Source organism: Phyllobates terribilis, unplaced genomic scaffold (assembly GCF_046119375.1).
Source record: "Phyllobates terribilis strain yellow unplaced genomic scaffold, ASM4611937v1 Scaffold_11__3_contigs__length_659146591, whole genome shotgun sequence".
Classification (NCBI taxonomy): Eukaryota; Metazoa; Chordata; class Amphibia; order Anura; family Dendrobatidae; genus Phyllobates; species Phyllobates terribilis.
This window is the reverse complement of record NW_027362771.1, coordinates 537,416,011-537,437,870: the sequence shown is the minus strand read 5'-3', so window position 1 is coordinate 537,437,870 and position 21,860 is coordinate 537,416,011. Positions and strand designations below refer to the sequence as shown.

Below are 21,860 nucleotides of genomic sequence, written 5' to 3'. Positions count from 1 at the left end.
TTTATATCCTAAATCCCTGACATTATTGTTATAGTTTTTTGTCATTGGTGCCAATGTGAATTATGACTGCTAGGTCCTCAATGACCCCTCCAAGTAACCTATCAACCTGATCATCTGCGATGTGTTGAACTCAAGCTCCAGGAAACAACGCAACATTCAACAATACCAAAAAAAACAGTATTTATGACATATACCCCTGTCTGTTCCCCTAATAATTGAATCCCCCCACTGGCGGATGCAGACAGAAAAGGACCCCTGTGCAAGAACCGTACATGGGCCATTTTCAGTCCAATAACTTATGAAAATGTATCATTCCACCAGCTATGGAGGTAGAAATAGTCCCCTTACCTCTTGGGCCTTTGTGCACCTACACAGGTTGCACCAATGATATGTCCACCCCTGAATCCCCCACTACTGGCACCTGTCTGGCCTGCCCTGAACTCCTATTTCTCCCCTTATCGAAGCACTCTGCTGGTTTTCAGAGGATATGTCTTGCTGCAGCAATGCTAGTCCTGTACTGATACCCTCCCCTCTCATCTGCCAACATAACAAACTTGTTGAGGTGTGCTATATCAGGACTAACCTTCCTGACACTCTTCCCTATACCCCGCTTTCTAATTGTTTCCCAAGTATCTGCTCCATTGTCCTGTACTTCCATGCTTCCTTGCTCTCCCACATCTACCCCAGAGGGCACCTTCTCAGTGAGTAGCAAACTCCTTTCTTTGTTGTCAGTGGATCTCAGTGTTGTAAGCTTCTCATTTAAATCCAATACTTGAACTTACAAATGCTCATGCAAAGCAGTATGCACCCTCAAACAGCTGTTCAAGGATTGATTACATCTATCAAAATGGTCACTCGTTGGCAATGTCAAAAAACTCCATGAATCCAAAGTCATTGAATCTCATATCACACTTATATGGGAGTCTTACCCCTTTCTAAAGTTCACACTGGTTTTGTGTAAAAATCCTTATTTTTCTAATTATCTTCTGTTTTTCAGATGTCTCCATTCAGGTTTCTCGGAATATCTGCACTCCTGGTGTCGATTTCTTCACGCTGGTTTTGAGTGATAACGTTATGCAAGTCCCATGTGATCAGTTCAATGAAGATTCAGGTAATCTAAAGTGTGGATGATGTAAAGGGAATCTGTTGGAAGACTTTTCCCTACTAATCCAATAAAAGAGTCAGGTAGTATGATTCTATACATATGAAAACATCTTCCATTGACGCTGATAAACTTGGAAGCACAGAGAAAAGGTGTTAAAGAGGTTTTTATTAAAGAGGTTTTCTTAGTTTGTATTTATTGTATAAATGCGAAAATCACCAATTTTTTTACAAAAAATGTGATTTTTTTTTGCTATTTTTTTTTACAACTAGGTGCTTCATGTGCTATAGAGAGAAAGTAGAGTAGAAATCTCTCATGTTGATGTGCGTTCATAGCAGCTGGTCTCTGCTCACTAGCTCAGAGACAACTAAAATGTAGGGCTAGACTTTGCACAGGGAAATCGGGTGAAACAGGCACAATTCAAGTCATATAATGACAAGAGATAGTATTATTTGTCACATACATACACATGACAGATAAAGAGTAGTGTTGAGCGAGTATGTTCTATTAACCCTTTCGCCGAGTATGCTCTGGCCGAGCTCCGAGTATTTACAGCTGCTTGGTGATAAGGTTGAATCGCTCCCGTGTGCATGATTTGCAACTGTTTGACAGCTTTATTACATGGGAGGAATGTCTATTTCTTACACATTCCTCACATGTAATAAAACTGTCAAACAGTTGCAAATCATGCACACGGGAGCGATTCAACCATATCACCGAGCAGCTGTAAATACTCGGAGCTCGGCCCGAGCATACTCGGACAGAACATACTCGCCCAACCCTAATTAAGAGTTATCTGAGATTAAAGAAATGCTTTCATTTACTTAGGACTGTAATGTTTCTGACAAGCACATGAATATTATCTGAATTTTGGAAAGTCAGCCTCTGTCCAGATGGTAATGTCAGCTAATGTTTGTTTAATTGTTTCTAGTAAGTTTTAATTAACTTTCTTCCATTAGGTGATGGTGGTATTTTTATTGTCTACAAAGACCTTTTAATTAACTTTCTTCCATTAGGTGATGGTGGAATTTTTATTGTCTACAAAGACCTTGAGTCCAGGTTAAAAAAGAATATATTATTTTCTTCGCAAGCCTCAGAAGAAAATGGTCACAAGGCTGTAGTCAATTCGAGGGTGGTTACTGGTACCATTACAAGAAAACTAACCTCCGATGTGAAATTCATACTTGCTCATATTGAGGTTCGTACAATGAGGATTAGGTTTTGCTTGGCAGTTGTGAAGAATATTGGGCAATGTATAGAAAAGGGGTTGTCCACTACTAAACAACTTCTGTGTAATTAATTCAGCGCTCATGGAGTGTTGATGAGCTGCAACCGATCAGAGGCTAGTGATTGCCTGCAGAGGTCATGTAACATAAAATGTTATGTCACCTGCCAGAAACAGAAGTTCCGATAGTGCTGGAACAGCGCTGCTGTGGGAGGGAGGAGGTGTGAGCATCCAATGTTTTTTTTTTTATAGGAGACACTGAATTCATTAGGCTGGGTATGTCCAGTAGTGGATGACCCCATTAAAGGTAACCTGTCATAAAAATTTAGACCTCAAACTGTCACAGACAAGGATTATAGCAGCTTGATAATATGCTTCTCTATTCTGGGTGGTTTTGCATAACCTACAAAAGGAATTTTGAAGTGAGCGTATTTGGCTTTCAAATCACATGTAAAATGTCAAGAAGGTGGAGCCACTTCCCTGAACATTCAGCTTGGTTGGTTTCCCTGCTGGGTTGGCAGCCTGAAAGGTCATATTTCTATCTATCTCTTGAGATTTTTCAAAAACTGAACCAACAATTGCAGCGATCATAAATGATGTAGGAAATCCCTCCATCATTCCATCCCATTCAACAGCAAGAATGGGGATACTACCTTGTATACTGATTTAGTTCATAATATGGCTGTACACACTGGTTCCACATGTAAAGCATACACTATAAAGGATTGCCTTGTCAATGAATGTCTTAATCTGTTTTCATTTCAGGATCCCAAGCCTTCTCACAATCTGACCTGTGTGTATTGGGACCCAATAGAAAATAGTTGGAGCGAAGATGGATGCACAACTGAATCTTCCAAGTGTAATCGCACACACACGACCTGCTCCTGCAACCATTTATCCAGCTTTGCGATACTTATGGCACCATATGGAATCGAGGTGATTGAGGGTTATGTGCTGGTAATAATACTGTTTCATCCACTCTTTATGGGCCTGTACTGGTATTGGCATATGCTACTGGCAGAATTACCTATCCTGGTGCTCAGACTGGGTATGACAATGCGTCTGATACTACCAGGTGTACCATGGACTACCAGATGCATAAACAATGAGGATGGTTCTAACCGGGGTAGAATAAATAGCTGTAGCTATGGAAAAATAGAGACAATGCGCTCTCTTTGCGCATCTCATAGTCATCCATGTAGTATAATGCACAGCCCATAGTCAGTCCTACATGTAGTATAATGCACAGCCCATAGTCATCCATGTAGTATAATGCACAGCCCATAGTCATCCATGTAGTATAATGCACAGGCCATAGTCATCCATGTAGTATAATGCACAGGCCATAGTCATCCATGTAGTATAATGCACAGGCCATAGTCAGTCCTACATGTAGTATAATGCACAGCCCATAGTCCTACATGTAGTATAATGCACAGCCCATAGTCATACATGTAGTATAATGCACTGCCCATAGTCATACATGTAGTATAATGCGCAGCCCATAGTCATCCATGTAGTATAATGCACAGGCCATAGTCATCCATGTAGTATAATGCACAGGCCATAGTCAGTCCTACATGTAGTATAATGCACAGCCCATAGTCCTACATGTAGTATAATGCACAGCCCATAGTCATACATGTAGTATAATGCACTGCCCATAGTCATACATGTAGTATAATACACAGCCCATAGTCATACATGTAGTATAATGCACAGCTCATAGTCATCCATGTAGTATAATGCACAGCCCATAGTCATCCATGTAGTATAATGCACAGCCCATAGTCATCCATGTAGTATAATGCATAGTCCAGTCAGTCCTACATGTAGTATAATGCGCAGCCCATAGTCATCCATGTAGTATAATGCACAGCCCATAGTCAGTCCTACATGTAGTATAATGCACAGCCCATAGTCAGTCTTACATATAGTATAATGCATAGCCCATAGTCATCCATATAGTATAATGTGCAGCCCATAGTCATCCATGTAGTATAATGCACAGCCCAGTCAGTCTTACATGTAGTATAATGCATAGCCCATAGTCATCCATATAGTATAATGCATAGCCCATAGTCATCCATATAGTATAATGCATAGCCCATAGTCATCCATATAGTATAATGCACAGCCCATAGTCATCCATGTAGTATAATGCACAGCCCATAGTCATCCATGTAGTATAATGCATAGTCCATAGTCAGTCCTACATGTAGTATAATGCGCAGCCCATAGTCATCCATGTAGTATAATGCACAGCCCATAGTCAGTCCTACATGTAGTATAATGCACAGCCCATAGTCAGTCTTACATGTAGTATAATGCATAGCCCATAGTCATCCATACAGTATAATGCGCAGCCCATAGTCATACATGTAGTATAATGTACAGCTCATAGTCATCCATGCAGTATAATCCGAGGACGCACATCCAGTTGAAGTTTCGCTGCTGTCGTCGGGCCCTTGTCCAGCCGGGCCCGATCGCGGTGGGGCAACCACGGTAATTACGCCACTGCTCCTTCCTTATTATCCGATAGAATAAGGACAGGACCTCTCCCCTCTGTACCAGTCTGTCATTGTTAGTTGTTTTCTGTAATTTATATTTGTATTTTGTATATAACCCTTCATGTACAGCACCATGGAATCAATGGTGTCCTAAAAATAAAAAATAATAATAATATTATTAATAAAAAGTTTAATATCGCCATGATCATACTGACCTGAAGAATTTGTTGCCAGCACAAATTGAATACCATAAATTAAGTTGTTTTTTTCACTAAATCACCCCACTTTAAAATTTGTATCATTTTCAGTATATTATATAGTAAAGTAGTGTTATTTAAAACTACAACTTGTGCCGCAAGAGAAACAAGCCTTCATAGATTTATGTCGAGGAAAAAGTAAAAAAGTTAAAGCTCTTGGAAAAGGAGAGGAAATTTGGTTGTCGGGAAAGGTTTAAAATACAAGGGGCAGACTTATGTTTATTGCTTTGTTTTTTTCTTTTCCTTCGCAGCATGATCACGGTCTTTCCATTGTTTCATACATTGGCCTAAGTTTATCTGTTTTCTGCCTGGTGCTGTCCCTTCTCACGTTCATCCTCTGTCGCTCTTTGCGAAGCGCGCACACGTCTGTCTTGACAGCTATGTGTAGTTGTCTTTTCCTGGGGCAACTTCTGTTTCTGGTGGGAATCCAACAAACATGCATCAAGGTAAGAAGTCCAAAATCTCAGATGACCGTCTGTGATGACATTACATTTAAAATGAAATGCAGTGACTCAATCCCATTGAAGGATGTTCTCATCTCTGACAATTATGGCATATTCACAGGATCATGGTATAGTTTACATATGACTGATTTCATCTTCTTCTCCATTATCTCTCTCATCATCTTCTTCTCCATTATCTGCAGATCCTCTGCTCTATCATTGCTGGAGTGCTCCACTTCTTATTCCTCTGTGCATTCTGTTGGATGTCCATTGAGAGTGTTCTATTGTTTATGACCGTCCGTAATCTCCGAGCTGTGAATTATATGACGTCTCGACGGTCAAATTTCCCAATGATGTGTTTGCTGGGATTTGGGATTCCTACTGTCATTGTTGGGATCTCTGCAGCAGTCCAGCCTGGTGCCTATGGAACTGAGAAATAGTAAGAGCCTTTTAGTCTTTTCTAGGCCTACTCCGACGTCACCGTAGTATACTATAGAAGATTTTTTATTAGATATACTGTATATTTGTTCTTCTATCATAATAAAGGTAAGAAGTGACCATATATAATGACAATTATTCTAGAACATTTCAACATCTTACAACGAACAAAGGAAAAAGGATCCTGCTTATAAGAAATTGTAAATGTAGAGCACTGTATAACCCATACATGACGACATCCTATCCCAAAGCCATGAGTTATAATGTTGAGTTGGGCTTCCTTTTGTGGCTGTTGGGCTCCCTTGTGTGGCTGTTGGACTTCCTTTTGTTCCAATAAGACTTTGGAGGAGTTTGTGGAAAGAGCATTCGTAAGGTCAGATACCAATGGTGGATGAGAAGTCAGGCTCAGAGTTGGTTCTAATTCACCCCAAAGGTGTTGGTTGGGGTTGAGGTCAGGGCTCTGTTTGGCAGTCACGTTCTTCCACATCAAACTCATTATATCATGCCTTAATGAACCTTGCTTTGTGCACTGAGCACAGTTATGAGGAAAAGAAAAGGGAATTCCCAAATTGTTCCCATAAAGTTGGAAACTATAATTGTCCAAACCTGGAAAACCAGCCCAATACCTTTATCCCTCCTCCACCAAATTTTACAGTAGGCATTATGCATTCTCTTTGAGTACCCGCCAAAACCAGATTCATCTTTTAGAATACAAGTTAGTGAAAAGTTATACAGCCCTGCATAGAACACATGTCTGCAACAAAGTTCATTGACATCATGCTTTATACCACTCCAGTGAACTCCTGGCATTGTGTATACTGATCTGTGGATTGTGTGCAGTTATTCTGCCATTTTGTTGTTGTTGTTACTGCTAGACTTCACCACTTCACTATAATAAATCTTACAGTCGATCGGGGCAGATCTAGCAGATCAGAAATTTCCCAAACTGAACAAGCAAATGTGGCATCCTAAAAAAGTGCCAAGTTAAGTGCAGTAAGCCAATATTTTCTTCAATATGGACTTGTTCACTGTAATGTTAATAATGTTATACTGTTTAAAGTGGAATAGAGTTTAGCCAAAAAGTATATAAAACTGCTCAGCGATAAATGATTGTGGTATACAGGCTGTCATCCTTGTTGCTGATTTCAGCTTTCAGAAGAATCATCAGTACTCAGATATTGTGGGGGAATTAACTTTTTTACTTGGGACATATGGCAAACATGATCTTCATCATGGAGGATTACAGGAGAAAACTGAAACAAACCAGAGAGGTCATACAATAGAGCGTAAAGAAACTATTACATACTGTATATCACCCACCTGAAACAGCGATATCTGCTGTTCACCCAAGATAGTCTATCCAGCATATGCCTGCAGCTGTTGTACAATCCAAGAGTCCTAACTATAATAACACAAAGGTTCTGATTCTTCAAATTGTTTTCTCCAGAATTCGGGAATAAAAATGTTTGAAATGTCACAAAATGTATGTTCAATTTGAAGATGCGCAAAAAGTTTCTATTTTTTGTCATTTTTACACCAGTTCTGACCAGCTTCTCCAACTTTTTGAAAAGTGGGCAGAGCTTTACGGGGAGAACGGATATTAAATTCATCATAATTTGTGCCACAAAAATTGTCTAAATTATGACAGAAATGTACTCCAATCCCTGACTAAAGCACATTTTTGCGGTGCTGCACACGCCCCTTGATGAATTTGGCGCATCATACTCCAGTGGACTTTTCATTAAGAGTAGCTTGCATAATGTCAAAATTGATGAATTGGGGCCAAAGAATGATTAAAAGCACCTTTGAAAAAATATATATTCAGTTACCTTCCAAATTTTATGAATGATAATAATTAATGTTCGTATTCAACCAAAATATTCCAGGGTGTAGGTGCAGCATGGGAAAAGTCCATATTTTAGTTTTCTCATATTTTAGCTAGCCCTGTATTGTGCTGGGTTGGTTTTATTGAAAAGAGGACCCTGTCCCCTGCACAGCTTTACTTGAAATTTTCAGTCAGTTTTTGTTATGATTTCTATTCTGACTCCATTACTAGGCTGCAAGTGTAGGGCGCTTGAGTTTCTAGGCTGACTGAGTATGAACCAGTACTCACATGTAGAAAGATCATCAGATAGCTTGAACTCGACTGCAGGAGGCACTTAGGAAGATTCCAGAAGAAGGTTTATTTAGTTATGCACAAATACAGTAGGTAAAAAAGACTTTTCTGAACCAGAGATGCAAACACATGAGCTTCTAAGATGGTTGACATACAGTGACTAAGGAAGAAGAATGAAGAAGAAGGGAGGGGTTACTGACATCAGAGCTCGAGGATGAGACAGGGAGAGAGCAAGGACAAACTTCAAAAGATGAGCAAACCTTATTTCATAGCAATGAAACAGCACAATATAATATAATACTGTATGATTCCCAAGTCATGGGGAATTTTTGCAAACCGCTTGGTTTCAGGGCCCTGGGCTATAGCTTGGCTTGTGACATGTTAAAACCAGATAAGATCATTAACTTAGTGAACAGAGACTAGAATTTGTTTGTGGACTGTGCACATGTATAAGTGTACTCTCATACTTGCTAACAGTCCTGGATTTGCCAGGACTGTTCTGAATTTTTGGAAGTCCCAGCAAGTTCGTGGATTTCTGAAGCTGTAAAGGGATGGGGCTTTAGACAAACCCAGCCCACAAATTAGAGTTCTGAGGTGGCACCGGAGGCGGGAATAAAAATGTGCCTCAATTGCCAACAGTATTGTTGGCAGCTATGTACTTATGGTGCTTCTGGTACAATTGTTTCCAATAGGGCCAATATATGGTTATATAATAATAATAATAATAAGTTTATTTTTTATAGCGCCAACATATTCCGCAGCACTTTACAAATTTTAGGGGGGACTTATACAGACAATACAGAATAAGCATATCTCATATCGAACGGAGTGAGGGCCCTGCTCGCGAGCTTACAGTCTATGAGGAAGTGGGGGAGACACAGAAGGTAAAAAGTACATATATTGTATAATGCAGCCTTGATATACTGAATAGGATAAATGATAATACATGGACTGGTCGCCAGCCAGTATGTGTGCACTCCTGACAGAGGCTTTTATGTGCATGGTTGGTTTGAACCCGAAGTTGAAGAAGATTTTAATATGGGGGAAAGCTGGGATGGACAGAGTGTGTTTAGGTGATACGCCAGTCTAAAGAAATGTGTTTTTAGGGTTCGCTTGAAACTGTGGGTATTGGGAATTAATCGAACTGTCCTGGGTAGTGCATTCCAGAGAATTGGCGCAGCACGCGAGAAATCTTGGAGACGGGAGTGGGAAGTTCGGATTATGGAGGATTTTAGTTTCAAGTCATTTGCAGAACGGAGGGCACGTGTAGGGTGGTAGACTGAGACAAGGGAGGAGATGTAGGGGGGTACTGAAGCATGGAGCGCTTTGTGGGTAAGCGTGATAAGTTTAAAACGAACTCTATATTGGATGGGTAACCAATGCAATGACTGGCACAGGGAAGAGGCATCGGTGTAGCGGTTGGCGAGGAATATGATCCTGGCTGCTGCGTTAAGGACGGATTGGAGAGGGGAGAGTTTAGTAAGAGGGAGACCGATTAGTAGAGCGTTGCAATAGTCAAGACGAGAATGAATAAGAGCGACAGTAAGAGTTTTTGCCGAGTCAAAGGTGAGAAAAGTCCTGATTCTTGAGATGTTTTTGAGGTGTAGATGACATGAACGAGCGAGTGATTTGATGTGAGGAGTGAAAGAAAGATCTGAATCAAAAATGACCCCAAGACAGCGGGCTTGTAGCTGGGGAGTAATGGTTGAGCCACAAACGGAGATGGCAATATCGGGCACAGGTAGATTAATGGAGGGAGGAAAGACGAGTAGTTCAGTTTTTGACAGATTCAGTTTTAGGTAGAGGGAGGACATAATGTTAGACACAGCAGAAAGACAATCACTGGTCTTTTGTAGTAATGCAGGGGTGATGTCCGGAGCAGAGGTGTATAATTGGGTGTCATCAGCATAGAGATGGTACTGAAAACCGAATCTACTGATTGTTTGTCCAATAGGAGCGGTGTATAAGGAGAAAAGAAGGGGGCCGAGGACTGATCCTTGAGGAACCCCGACAGTAAGAGGAAGTAGGGAGGAGGAGGAGCTGGCAAAAGACACAGAGAAGGAGCGGTCAGAGAGATAAGAGGAGAACCAGGAGAGAACCGTGTCCTTGAGGCCAATAGTGCGGAGCATAGTGAGGAGGAGCTGATGATCCACAGTGTCGAATGCTGCAGAGAGATCCAGGAGAATCAGCAGGGAGTAGTGACCATTAGATTTAGCTGTTAGTAGATCATTAGAGACTTTAGTGAGGGCAGTTTCAGTAGAATGTAAAGAGCGGAAACCAGATTGTAAAGGGTCAAGAAGACAGTTGTCTGAGAGATAGCGGATTAGACGGGAGTGGACCAGGCGTTCCAGGAGTTTAGAGATAAAGGGAAGATTGGAAACAGGTCTGTAGTTGGCCGTGCAGTTCTGGTCGAGGGATGGTTTTTTAAGTAATGGTTGTATGCTGGCGTGTTTAAAAGAAGAGGGAAAGATACCAGATGAGAGGGAAAGGTTGAAAATTTTAGTTAGGTGAGAGGTGACAGCTGGAGCAAGGGACTGAAGGAGATGTGAGGGAATAGGGTCGCTGGTGCAGGTGGTAGGGCGAGAAGATGCAAGGAGCCTGATCACTTCATCTTCCGTGACTGGTTCGAAGTCAGAAAATGAGCAAGATACAATGTGGCGGGGGGGAGCATGCATAACATTTGGGGATTGGGAGAAAATTTCCTGTCGGATATGGTCAATTTTTTCTTTGAAATAGTTAGCCAGATCGTCAGCGCTGAGGTCGGTGGTCGGGGCCTGTGCTGTTTGATTGAGGAGAGAATGAAACGTGTCAAAGAGTCGTTTAGGATTATTGGAAAGTGAGATGATGAGGTTGTTAAAGTAGGTTTGTTTGGAGAGGTGAAGGGCAGAGTTATATGTTTTCAGCATAAATTTATAGTGGAGGAAATCTTCGGGCAGATTTGATTTTCTCCACAGCCGTTCAGCGCACCTGGAGTACCTCTGGAGAAGACGTGTTTGAGGCGTGTGCCAGGGTTGTCGCCGTCTATGCCGAATTGTTCTTTGTGTAGGAGGTGCGGCTTCATCCAGGGTGCATAGCATTATTTTGTTATAATGCTTCAATGCAGATTCGGGACATGAGAGGGAGGAGATTGGGGCCAATGATGATTGCAACCTTTTTATAAATTTCTGGGTGTTAATGGCGCGTAAATTTCTATAAGTGTGGACGGTGGGAGTGTCTTGAGTAGAGTCACAGTTCTTGACAGAGAATGAAAGAAGATTATGGTCAGAGAGTGGAAGGGGAGAGTTAGTAAAGTCATGTACTGAGCAAAGCCGGGAGAAGATCAGGTCCAATGTGTTCCCGTCCTCATGTGTAGGAGAATTAGCAAGCTGTGAAAGGCCGAAGGAGGAGGTTAATGATAAAAGAAGCGTGGCAGATGGGGAAAGAGGATCGCCAATTGGGATGTTAAAGTCTCCCATGATTATCGTGGGGATGTCGCAGGATAGAAAATTTGTAAGCCAGGCAGCAAAGTGATCCAGGAATTGACGGGGGGGACCTGGGGGGCGATAGACAACCGCCACTCGCAGGGAGAAGGGCCGGTAGAGTCTGACTGTGTGGGCCTCAAAGGACGGGAAGATAAGGGAGGGTACAGGGGGGATAACCTGAAAAGTACATTTTGTTGAAAGAAGCAGACCAACACCTCCACCTGATCTGTTGTCAGGTCGTGGGGTATGAGAGAAATGTAGGCCACCATAGGAGAGAGCTGCAGCGGCGGTGGTGTCCGACTGCTGGATCCAGGTTTCAGTGAGAGCCAGAAGGTTGAGGGAATTAGAGAGGAAAAAGTCATGGATGTAAGAGAGTTTATTACAAGCTGAGCGTGCATTCCAAAGGGCACAGTTGAATGAGACAGAAGATATGCAGGGAATATTAATGAGATTAGCAGGGTTTCTGAATGTAACAGGGAAAGAGTTAGTGTTATTACTGGAGGGTCCTGGGTTGGGAGAAATATCACCTGCGACTAATAGAAGGAAGATACAGAGAGTGAGCAGATGATTGACTGATTTGTGAGAGCGTTTCCTGCGTTGTATGGTGGGAATGAATGGATCTGCGTGGTATAACATTGTGAAGAGAGCATGACAACTGTACATAGGAGAAGAGAGGAGTGAGGGATTAATATGGATGAAGTGTGCCGCATTTGTGGGTGAACGGTGAATGTGGATGATTGTAGCAACCAGAGTATAAATGGCACAGATACAAATGGTGAATACTGTTTGCCAAAAAGATGACCTGGAAGCAAGTTTGTTTAATTGTCTTGCATGTCTTACCTGTCTCCTGCCCTGTCCAACTGCCATTTTCTAACTGCCAGGGCACTTTGCTAAATTATGGCACTTCGATAAAGTATGCATAAATGCTATATGCATAAATGCCCCCGCATAAATGCCTCCCCTTAACTAAGTCTCAATATATAGGGACGTATCTGCTTAGATCTGCACAGATTTAACTCATTAACAATCAATCACTAGCTTAAAAGACAACAGGAGACCATAAAGTGCAGGGAAAAAAAAAAAAAAAAAAAAAAAACAGACTAGTAAACTCGGCATGGATCATAAACTCTTAAAGTAAGTGTGATGACCTTTAAGTATCATGGAATAAAAAAGCTAGAGGAGTGAAAAAATATATACCAGAAATTGATAGGCTGCAGAGCATTGCATGGAGATATAATGCAGTTTTCAGGACAGATCACACAAGCAGTGAAAAATATATACCAGAAATTGATAGGCTGCAGAGCATTGCATGGAGATATAATGCAGTTTTCAGGACAGATCACACAAGCAGTGAAAAATATATACCAGAAATTGATAGGCTGCAGAGCATTGCATGGAGATATAATGCAGTTTTCAGGACAGATCACACAAGCAGTGAAAAATATATACCAGAAATTGATAGGCTGCAGAGCATTGCATGGAGATATAATGCAGTTTTCAGGACAGATCACACAAGCAGTGAAAAATATATACCAGAAATTGATAGGCTGCAGAGCATTGCATGGAGATATAATGCAGTTTTCAGGACAGATCACACAAGCAGTGAAAAATATATACCAGAAATTGATAGGCTGCAGAGCATTGCATGGAGATATAATGCAGTTTTCAGGACAGATCACACAAGCAGTGAAAAATATATACCAGAAATTGATAGGCTGCAGAGCATTGCATGGAGATATAATGCAGTTTTCAGGACAGATCACACAAGCAGTGAAAAATATATACCAGAAATTGATAGGCTGCAGAGCATTGCATGGAGATATAATGCAGTTTTCAGGACAGATCACACAAGCAGTGAAAAATATATACCTGTAAGAAGAGAAGAAAGATGAATATTAGCAATGCCATTTTCTAACTGCCAGGGCACTTTGCTAAATTATGGCACTTCGATAAAGTATGCATAAATGCTATATGCATAAATGCCCCCGCATATGGTTAAAATCATACTATGGCGAAATGTATTGATCTAGTCATTGAGAAGTATAATATAAGCTGTGTAATATGAGTCGCCAAAATGGTTTACATTGTGCAATGTATTTTATATTTCTCACAGTTGTTGGCTCAAATCTACGTCTGCAGTTTGGAGTTTCCTTGGTCCAGTCGCTGTGTTCATTGTTGTGAGTACATATCGTAATAATCAGACTAATCATCAAAATAAATGTAACATAGGTGGATATTATTACTTATATTCATTCTGCCTCTCTCCAATGGTGTATTGGTATATTGCTCTATATAAGACTGAACTGAAAGCAAGTTTGTAGATACACAACATGGTCTACAAAAGGAAAAGTAGAAAACACAGCTGAAAACAGCTGATCTCAACACATATCTTCAGGAGCTCTCCATTCCCCAGCCTCCCGGAGTCTTCTTTGCCACGGGACGATGAAGCTGCCTGGATCCAGCTTTAGAGCAGACCTTACAAGCTCTATAGAAAAGAGCTGGTAAGCGCTGCACTCCTTACCTAGGAGACTGGTCACCAGAAATAGACTGCAATAGGAAATAACATTAAAACTTTCCATTCTTGAACATGGAGAGGATTTTTAGTAACAAGTAAATTACAAAGTTGCTTGTTTTTACAAGTACTTTGAAATTTTAACCTTTCATTATCATGAGACTAGCCCTTTACATTATTTGTATTTATCCTGTGTTACAGACTAAATTATAATCCAAAAATGTAAATGTATCTATAATTCTGCTAGCTGTCACTGGAAACAGAAATGAAATGGTCAACAAACTTTCCATAAATTAATAGTACAATCAATATGATTATTTTTCCACTTATCAGACATTTCTTCACCCCTTTCCCTGCCCTCTTCTTGCCTCCTGAAATTATTATTCACTCTGAACAACAACTAAAATCCATCTAAGTCAAAGCAAGACTGCAAGGTCACTGAGGGATCAGATTAAAGCTATTGATTAAATTATATGGAGAGTTGAGGTAAAAGCAGGAAGAAGTGAGGTAGTGAAAAAAACAGTAACACACACATGCTGCAGGTTATCTTAGAGCTGGATTCACATCTACACTGCTCATAACTGCTGTATAATTTTCTCTATGTCTAATGTCTGAACATCTTATATAGAGATGGAAGAGGTAGAGCCTCATGTCTGTGTGCAGTGTATGATAAATATTATAGGAACTTGTTTCCACCCAGTAGCTCAGAGACAACTAAAAATTAGAGAAAGAACCTGCAGAGTGAAAGACTGGTGAAAACACTGTACGCTATCGCAGAAATTAGATATTGCAATACCATGTGCATTACTTCCCTTTTGGATGATTATTTTCTCTATATCAGATTACTACTCAGTGCTTTATGTACAAATTACACTTCAAAAAATTCCAAAGCCTGCGAATAATGTTAGTTGATTACAGCTCTGAAACCTCCAGAATTGTGAATGCAGCTCTTTATTATAAAACTGGCTGTAACTGTAGAGCAATACAAGTAATAGAATTAATTAACAGTTATGCAGCAAATATTTAACAACATAGTGAGTGAAGTCAATAAGACTGAACGCAGTGATTGGCTACAGCGGTCACATGTACTGAATTTTAGTTCTGACATCTCTGCTACACCCTGTCAATAAAGACTGCAGAAGCGGCGTTGGAGCAGGGGAAGGTGAGTAAAGTGGAGTTCATTATCTGTAACACCAGCAAACAAATAGAGATGTAAAGATTATAAATGGAAAACCATTTTAACCCCTTAATGACTTACGATGGACTATGATCACAGATCATAAGTCAGCTCTTGCTTTTTATGTGGGCTGGCACACCGGATCCGCATTTTTCCTGACAGATGTTGGCTGTGTTATTCAGCCATCATCTGCCTCTAACAGAGAAGGTCCACCTGTGGCTGTTAACCTGTTATATGCCGCTGTTAATCATTTAATGCATGCCGACATAGGGGTCTCGCCATCCTATCTCCTCATCAGCGCTCGTGCGACGCCAATGTGTTGCCATGACAGCTATGGGTCTATTGAAGACCCCTGTGTCTATCACTGTACTCCTGTGAAAGCCAGCCCATTGGAGACCGTGATTTCTGTTATATACAGTAATGCCACAGCATTGCTATATATAGTACAAGCGATCAGATGATCGCAGGTTTAATTCCCCTAAGAGGACTAACAAATACCATGAAAATTAAAAAAAAAAGTTAAAAAAAAAATCTATAAAAGTTCAAATCACCTTCCTTTTCCCCCATAAAAAATTAAGAAATTAAAAAATACACATATTTGGTATCACTGCATTCGGAAAAGTCCTATTTATCAAAATATAAAATAAATTAATCTGATTGGTAAACGCTGTAAGGAGAAAAAATTAAAAACACCAAAATTGTTTTTTTTGGCAGCTGCAACAACAGAAAAAATTTAATAACAGGCGATCAAAACACTGTATATACATCGAAATTATATTGATAAAAACAACGGCTCAGAGCGCAAAAAAAAGCCCTTACACATCCCCAAATCCTGAAAATTTTAAATGTTACGGCTCTCAGAAGTGGTGACACAAGCAAAAACTTTTTTTTACCCTTGCCCTTTACAAGATCATATAAACTTTTTACTTTTTTCCTATTTATCATTTCCCTTCTTTTTAGACAAACACCATTCTCTTAGTCGTCACTGTCGTACTCCTCAGGAATCGGCTTGCGTCTCTGGACACAAATGTGTCCACCCTTAAAAACAGTAGGTGAGTATGAAAGACGGTGACGAGACGTTCAGAGCAAGAAATATGTGTAGTATATACTGATATCATACATAGATCTGTAATGTAAATATCTCTACCATTAATAAAGAGTTTTCACTTTTAATTGCTCATTACCCATTTTCTCATCTTAGGTTACTGAGTTTTAAAGCCTTGGCGCAGTTATTCATTCTTGGCTGTACCTGGGGTATTGGCTACTTCCAATTTGGAACCAATTCCCCGGTCATATCTTATATATTCACCATATGTAACAGTCTACAGGGTGTCTACATCTTTCTAGTACATTGTGTGTTGAACAACCAGGTAATGATTCGGTGTAATGGTTCGTCATAAAAATTACATTTAATAACTAGCTGATAAATTGCAGTCTGGATGTATAGTCTGGAGCCCCCTATAAGACTGGTCTGGAGGTGTAGTCTGAAGCCCCCTAAAACAGCAGTCTGGATGTGTAGTCTGGAGCCCCCTATAACACTGGTCTGGAGGTGTAGTCTGAAGCCCCCTATAACAGCAGTATGGATGTGTAGTCAGGAGCCCCCATATAACAGCAGTCTGGATGTCTAATGTGAAGCCCCCTATAACAGCAGTCTGGAGGTGTAGTCTGGAGCCCCCCTATAACAGCAGCCTGGATGTGTAGTCTGAAGCCCCCTATAACAGCAGTCTGGGTGTGTAGTCTAGAGCCCCCCTATAACAGCAGTCTGGATGTGTAGTCTGGAGCCCCCCTATAACAGCAGTCTAGATGTGTAGTCAGGAGCCCCCCTATTACAGCAGTCTGGATGTCTAACGTGAAGCCCCTTATAACAGCAGTCTGGATGTGTAGTCTGGAGCCCCCCTATAACAGCAGTCTGAATGTGTAGTCTGAAGCCCCCTATAACAGCAGTCTGGATGTGTAGTCTGGAGCCCCCCTATAGCAGCAGTCTGGATGTGTAGTCTGGAGCCCCCCGATAACAGCAGTCTCGAGGTGTAGTCTGGAGCCCCCTATAACAGTGGTATGGAGGAGTAGTCTGAAGCCCCCTATAACAGCAGTCTGGATGTGTAGTCTGGAGCCCCCCTATAACAGCAGTCTGGGTGTATAGTGTGGAGCCCCCTATAACAGCAGTCTGGATGTGTAGTCTGGAGCCCCCTATAACAGCAATCTCGATGTGTAGTCTGGAGCCCCCTATAACAGCAGTCTGGATGTGTAGTCTGGAGCCCCCTATAACAGCAATCTCGATGTGTAGTCTGGAGCCCCCTATAACAGCAGTCTGGGTGTGCAGTCTGGAGCCCCCTATAACAGCAGTATGGGTGTATAGTCTGGAGCCCCCTATAACAGCAGTCTGGAGGTGTAGTCTGAAGCCCCCCTATAACAGCAATCTCGATGTGTAGTCTGGAGCCCCCTATAACAGCAGTCTGGGTGTGCAGTCTGGAGCCCCCTATAACAGCAGTATGGGTGTTTAGTCTGGAGCCCCCTATAACAGCAGTCTGGGTGTATAGTCTGGAGCCCCCTATAACAGTGGTATGGAGGAGTAGTCTGAAGCCCCCTATAACAGCAGTCTGGATGTGTAGTCTGGAGCCCCCCTATAACAGCAGTCTGGGTGTATAGTGTGGAGCCCCCTATAACAGCAGTCTGGATGTGTAGTCTGGAGCCCCCTATAACAGCAATCTCGATGTGTAGTCTGGAGCCCCCTATAACAGCAGTCTGGATGTGTAGTCTGGAGCCCCCTATAACAGCAATCTCGATGTGTAGTCTGGAGCCCCCTATAACAGCAGTCTGGGTGTGCAGTCTGGAGCCCCCTATAACAGCAGTCTGGAGGTGTAGTCTGAAGCCCCCCTATAACAGCAATCTCGATGTGTAGTCTGGAGCCCCCTATAACAGCAGTCTGGGTGTGCAGTCTGGAGCCCCCTATAACAGCAGTATGGGTGTTTAGTCTGGAGCCCCCTATAACAGCAGTCTGGGTGTGCAGTCTGGAGCCCCCTATAACAGCAGTATGGGTGTTTAGTCTGGAGCCCCCTATAACAGCAGTCTGGGTGTATAGTCTGGAGCCCCCTATAACAGCAGTCTGGATGTGTAGTATGGAGCCCCCTATAACAGCAGTCTGGATGTATAGTCTGGAGCCCCCCTATAACAGTAGTCTGGATGTATAGTCTGGAGCCCCCTATAACAGCAGTCTGGATGTGTAGTCTGGAGCCCCCTATAACAGCAGTCTGGATGTGTAGTCTGGAGCCCCCTATAACAGTAGTCTGGATGTATAGTCTGGAGCCCCCTATAACAGCAGTCTGGGTGTATAGTCTGGAACCCCCTATAACAGCAGTCTGGAGGTGTAATCTGGAGCCCCCTATAACAGCAGTCTGGATGTGTAGTCTGGAGCCCCCTATAACAGTAGTCTGGATGTATAGTCTGGAACCCCCTATAACAGCAGTCTGGATGTGTAGTCTGGAGCCCCCCTATAACAGCAGTCTGGATGTGTAGTCTGGAGCCCCCTATAACAGCAGTCTGGATGTGTAGTCTGGAGCCCCCTATAACATCAGTCTGGATGTATAGTCTGGAGCCCCCCTATAACAGCAGTCTGGGTGTATAGTCTGGAACCCCCTATAACAGCAGTCTGGATGTGTAGTCTGGAGCCCCCTATAACAGCAGTCTGGATGTGTAGTCTGGAGCCCCCTATAACAGCAGTCTGGGTGTGCAGTCTGGAGCCCCCTATAACAGCATTCTGGATGTATAGTCTGGAGCCCCCTATAACAGCAGTCTGGAAATGTAGTCTGAAGCCCCCTATAACAGCAATCTGGATGTGTAGTCTGGAGCCCCCCTATAACAGCAGTCTGGATGTGTAGTCTGGAGCCCCCCTATAACATCAGTCTGGATGTATAGTCTGGAGCCCCCCTATAACAGCAGTCTGGGTGTGTAGTCTGGAGCCCCCTATAACAGCTGTCTGGGTGTGTAGTCTGGAGCCCCCTATAACAGCTGTCTGGGTGTGTAGTCTGGAGCCCCCGTATAACAGCAGTCTGGAGGTGTAGTCTTGAGCCCCGTATAACAGCAGTCTGGAGGTGTAGTCTGGAGCCCCCTATAACAGCAGTCTGGATGTATAGTCTGGAGCCCCCTATAACAGCTGTCTGGAGGTGTAGTCTTGAGCCCCCTATAACAGCAGTCTGGAGGTGTAGTCTGGAGCCCCCTATAACAGCAGTCTGGATGTATAGTCTGGAGCCCCCCTATAACAGCAGTCTGGATGTGTAATCTGGAGCCCCCTTATAACAGCAGTCTGGAGGTGTAGTCTTGAGCCCCGTATAACAGCAGTCTGGGTGTGCAGTCTGGAGCCCCCTATAACAGCTGTCTGGGTGTGTAGTCTGGAGCCCCCTATAACAGCTGTCTGGGTGTGTAGTCTGGAGCCCCCTATAACAGCAGTCTGGGTGTATAGTCTGGAGCCCCCTATAGCAGTGTTCTGTAGAGCCTGTCATCCAGCTGTAGAGGAGCGATCAGTTTATTTACACAGAACAAAAATCACCTTAAAAGCCTGTATAAAGCTTCTCCCACTTCTCCATCTTTATAAACAGGTGAGACAAGAGTATAGAAAACTGTTCTGCAGAGCTGGAAAACACAGAAAGCATTTATCGGATGACACTTCCCCCCACGAAGCCACCAAATCAGTAAGTGTCCTCCACAACAATAATTTTCTCTCCTTCATCCTTTCTGGGGTCTAAATCTTCCATTTTCCTTTCCAGGTAAACTTAACTGAAATTAGTAAACCGATGACCAAGGAACAAAGTTCTGCGTCAGAGAGCAAAATAAACTGGAAATAGCTTACATGGATCTGGGAAGAGAAGTTGATATGAAAACAGTGTTAGAGCTGAACTTTAATCCTTTGTGTGCCAGAAAAAAAACGTTTTTTGTTATTTTTTTTATCTACCTGCACAGTGTTTGTTATTGTAGATAATTGTATGTAATATACTGTTTTTATTATTTTCTTTGTTGGTTCCGCTCATGATTGTGAACACGAGATCTTTATGGCTAACCATTAATCAGTGTTGTAGGGTTCAGTACAAATAAATGCATATTAACAATGGGGCGTTTGTGTTTTTGAAAAGATTTTATATTTTATATTAAAGGGGTTTTCATTTGGAAAAATAATATATTTAATCTGTTAAGGATGCAACCATTTTTCTTATTTTACCTTCAAGAGCCACAACCTCCTTACGAGGGCTTGATTTTTTACAGGACGAGTTGTTGTTTTAAATGCCACCGTTCACTTTATCATATAAAGTTCTACAAACAAGAAAAAGTGGGGTGTTATCTAAAAAAAATAAATTAAAATGTACCGTAATTGTTATTTTTTGAGTTTTGTTTTTATGACATTCACTTTATAGTAATAATGACCTGGTATCTAGACAACAACCCAGTATATCCACAAAACCAGTTGATCCAGCTGTAGGGGCAGGTTGTACAGAGAAAAAATACTGCTGCCGATTCTTCCAGAAAAGTCACCGCTCCACAGAGAACATCGGAGCCACCATAGCGGGCAATAAGTCATGGTCGATGTAGAGTACAAGGAGAAGACCAGAAAAGTCCAGAAAAGCCACCGCTCCAAAGAGAACATCGGAGCCACCATAGCGGGCAATAAGTCATTGTCGATGTAGAGTACAGGGAGAAGACCAGAAAAGTCCAGAAAAGTCACCGCTCCACAGAGAACATCGGAGTCACCAGAGGTAGCAATAAGTCATGGTCAATATAGAGTACTGGGAGAAGAAGACCAAGAAGAAAAGGTGCCAATGGAGCAAAATCCTTCATACATCCCTAGAGATGACCTGCAGGAGGATAATAATAAGGAGGATGAACCTAACCCCCCACACACAGAATATGGAAGACGAGAAAGTCTAAATGCCCAGGATGGGGCTGAAAATAAGCTTTATTAATGTGAACAGTGTGAGGAGTAAGAGCAGGTGACTTAGCAGCATCTGTCTGATGAAGGATCTGATGTCTTCTTACGGGAGACGTATCTGAAGAACAATGCTCACGTGCATGCAGCCAAGAGAGACTGGAGATGCAGGCCATTATTCGGGTCCTTTGGTCTGGACGAAATGACCATGTAGGAATTCTCTGTCTTCGCTGTCTGATGCTGGACACTTGACTCAGTCCATTATTGAGGTACTACTATCAATGCTCAGCAGAGAGAAATGTGTTCACATGAAGCCATGTTGTTTTACATCTAAAGTGTCTATATTGTGAGGTGACTTTAATAATATCTCCTATAATGTGGACAGATCCAGTAGTCATAAACATAGGCGGATTATAATGAGGGCAATCCGGGCTACCGCCCGGGGCCCCGAGCCTGCAGGGGGCTCGCGGCTCCGGGCGGGGTGTCTAATGCCGGATTGCCCTCATTATCTGTGCGGGCCGCCACAGCACATACCGGTAGCAGTGGCGGGAGGGGGGGCCCCGGACCGCTCCCCCAGCAGCGGCCGCCGCTACTTCTTCATCGGCCGGGCCAGCACTGCAGCAGTTAACTTCCCTGTGCTGGCCCGGCCGCGTCACTGCTAGGAGACACGGCCCTGTGCGCGGCCGTGTCTCCTACCTGTGACGTCAC

General features: G+C 42.4%; 1 protein-coding gene across 3 annotated transcripts in view; it reads left to right on the top strand.

Annotated features, from left to right (window-relative positions):
- LOC141166804 (adhesion G protein-coupled receptor E3-like) overlaps window positions 1-20,600 on the top strand; it is a 212,453-nt gene extending 191,853 nt beyond the window's left edge. For all 3 annotated transcript variants that reach the window (XM_073653855.1, XM_073653854.1, XM_073653853.1), the window contains 10 exons: window positions 998-1,111; window positions 2,119-2,300; window positions 3,093-3,263; window positions 5,346-5,540; window positions 5,741-5,976; window positions 13,666-13,729; window positions 16,202-16,293; window positions 16,443-16,611; window positions 19,834-19,926; window positions 20,002-20,600. In XM_073653855.1, coding sequence (XP_073509956.1) covers window positions 998-1,111; window positions 2,119-2,300; window positions 3,093-3,263; window positions 5,346-5,540; window positions 5,741-5,976; window positions 13,666-13,729; window positions 16,202-16,293; window positions 16,443-16,611; window positions 19,834-19,926; window positions 20,002-20,079 — 1,394 coding nt within the window. In that variant the 3' untranslated portion in view covers window positions 20,080-20,600. The remainder of the gene's footprint in view (window positions 1-997; window positions 1,112-2,118; window positions 2,301-3,092; window positions 3,264-5,345; window positions 5,541-5,740; window positions 5,977-13,665; window positions 13,730-16,201; window positions 16,294-16,442; window positions 16,612-19,833; window positions 19,927-20,001) is intronic.
- Window positions 20,601-21,860: the final 1,260 nt, after the last annotated feature.